At 55.4% G+C, this 648-nt stretch overlaps 1 protein-coding gene across 1 annotated transcript in view; it reads left to right on the forward strand.

Moving 5' to 3' along the window:
* The window catches only part of SENP1 (SUMO1/sentrin specific peptidase 1), a gene marked incomplete at its 5' end in the record, with an annotated part of 23,612 nt that overhangs the window by 19,672 nt on the left and 3,292 nt on the right, over positions 1-648 (forward strand). Inside the window, one exon of the mRNA XM_014959288.1 lies at positions 25-109. Coding sequence (XP_014814774.1) covers positions 25-109 — 85 coding nt within the window. The remainder of the gene's footprint in view (positions 1-24; positions 110-648) is intronic.

Genomic DNA, 648 nt, shown 5'->3' on the forward strand with positions numbered 1-648 from the left:
CTCTCTTTGTTTTATTCCTCCCAGGCAATACTTAAAACAGGAAAGTCTGGACAAGAAGAGGAAAGAGTTTGACACTAACGGCTGGTCCTTGCTGAGCAAGAAGAGTCAGGTGGGTTTGGGCACCCGGAGATTTGGTCTCTCCGGGTCCTTGGTGCGTCCTGGCACCTTTTCTGGCCGGTTTTCCCCCCAAAGGATGTGTTCTGGGGAGTTGAATAAATCCTGGATTGTCCCCCATCCAGACCTACCCAGAGTTTTTCCTGAGCTGGGGGTATCCCCTCGATTCCTGCTGCTCCCACCCTCTTGTCTCATGGTTGCCCGTCCCCACAGACCTGCCTCGTTAGGGCTCGTTTGAGGGGGGGTCCCTCATTTGGGGGAGATCCCTCATTTAAGAGGGGTCCCTCGTTTGAGTGGGAAGTCCCTCATTTGAGGAGGATCCCCTATTTTGAGAGGGATCTCCCATTTGAGACGGGCTCCCATTTTGAAAGGGGATCCCCTGGTTTGAGGGAGAACCCCTTTAGGGGGCCCCCCAGTTTGAAGGGGACCCTTCGTGTGAGGGGGGTCCCCAGTTTGAGGGAGGTCTCTTGTTAGAGGGGATCCCTGGTTTGGGGGAGGCTCCTTGTTTAAAGGGGGTCCCCAGTTTGAGGGGGG

This window comes from Calidris pugnax, unplaced genomic scaffold (assembly GCF_001431845.1).
Source record: "Calidris pugnax isolate Ruff unplaced genomic scaffold, ASM143184v1 scaffold324, whole genome shotgun sequence".
Taxonomy (NCBI): Eukaryota; Metazoa; Chordata; class Aves; order Charadriiformes; family Scolopacidae; genus Calidris; species Calidris pugnax.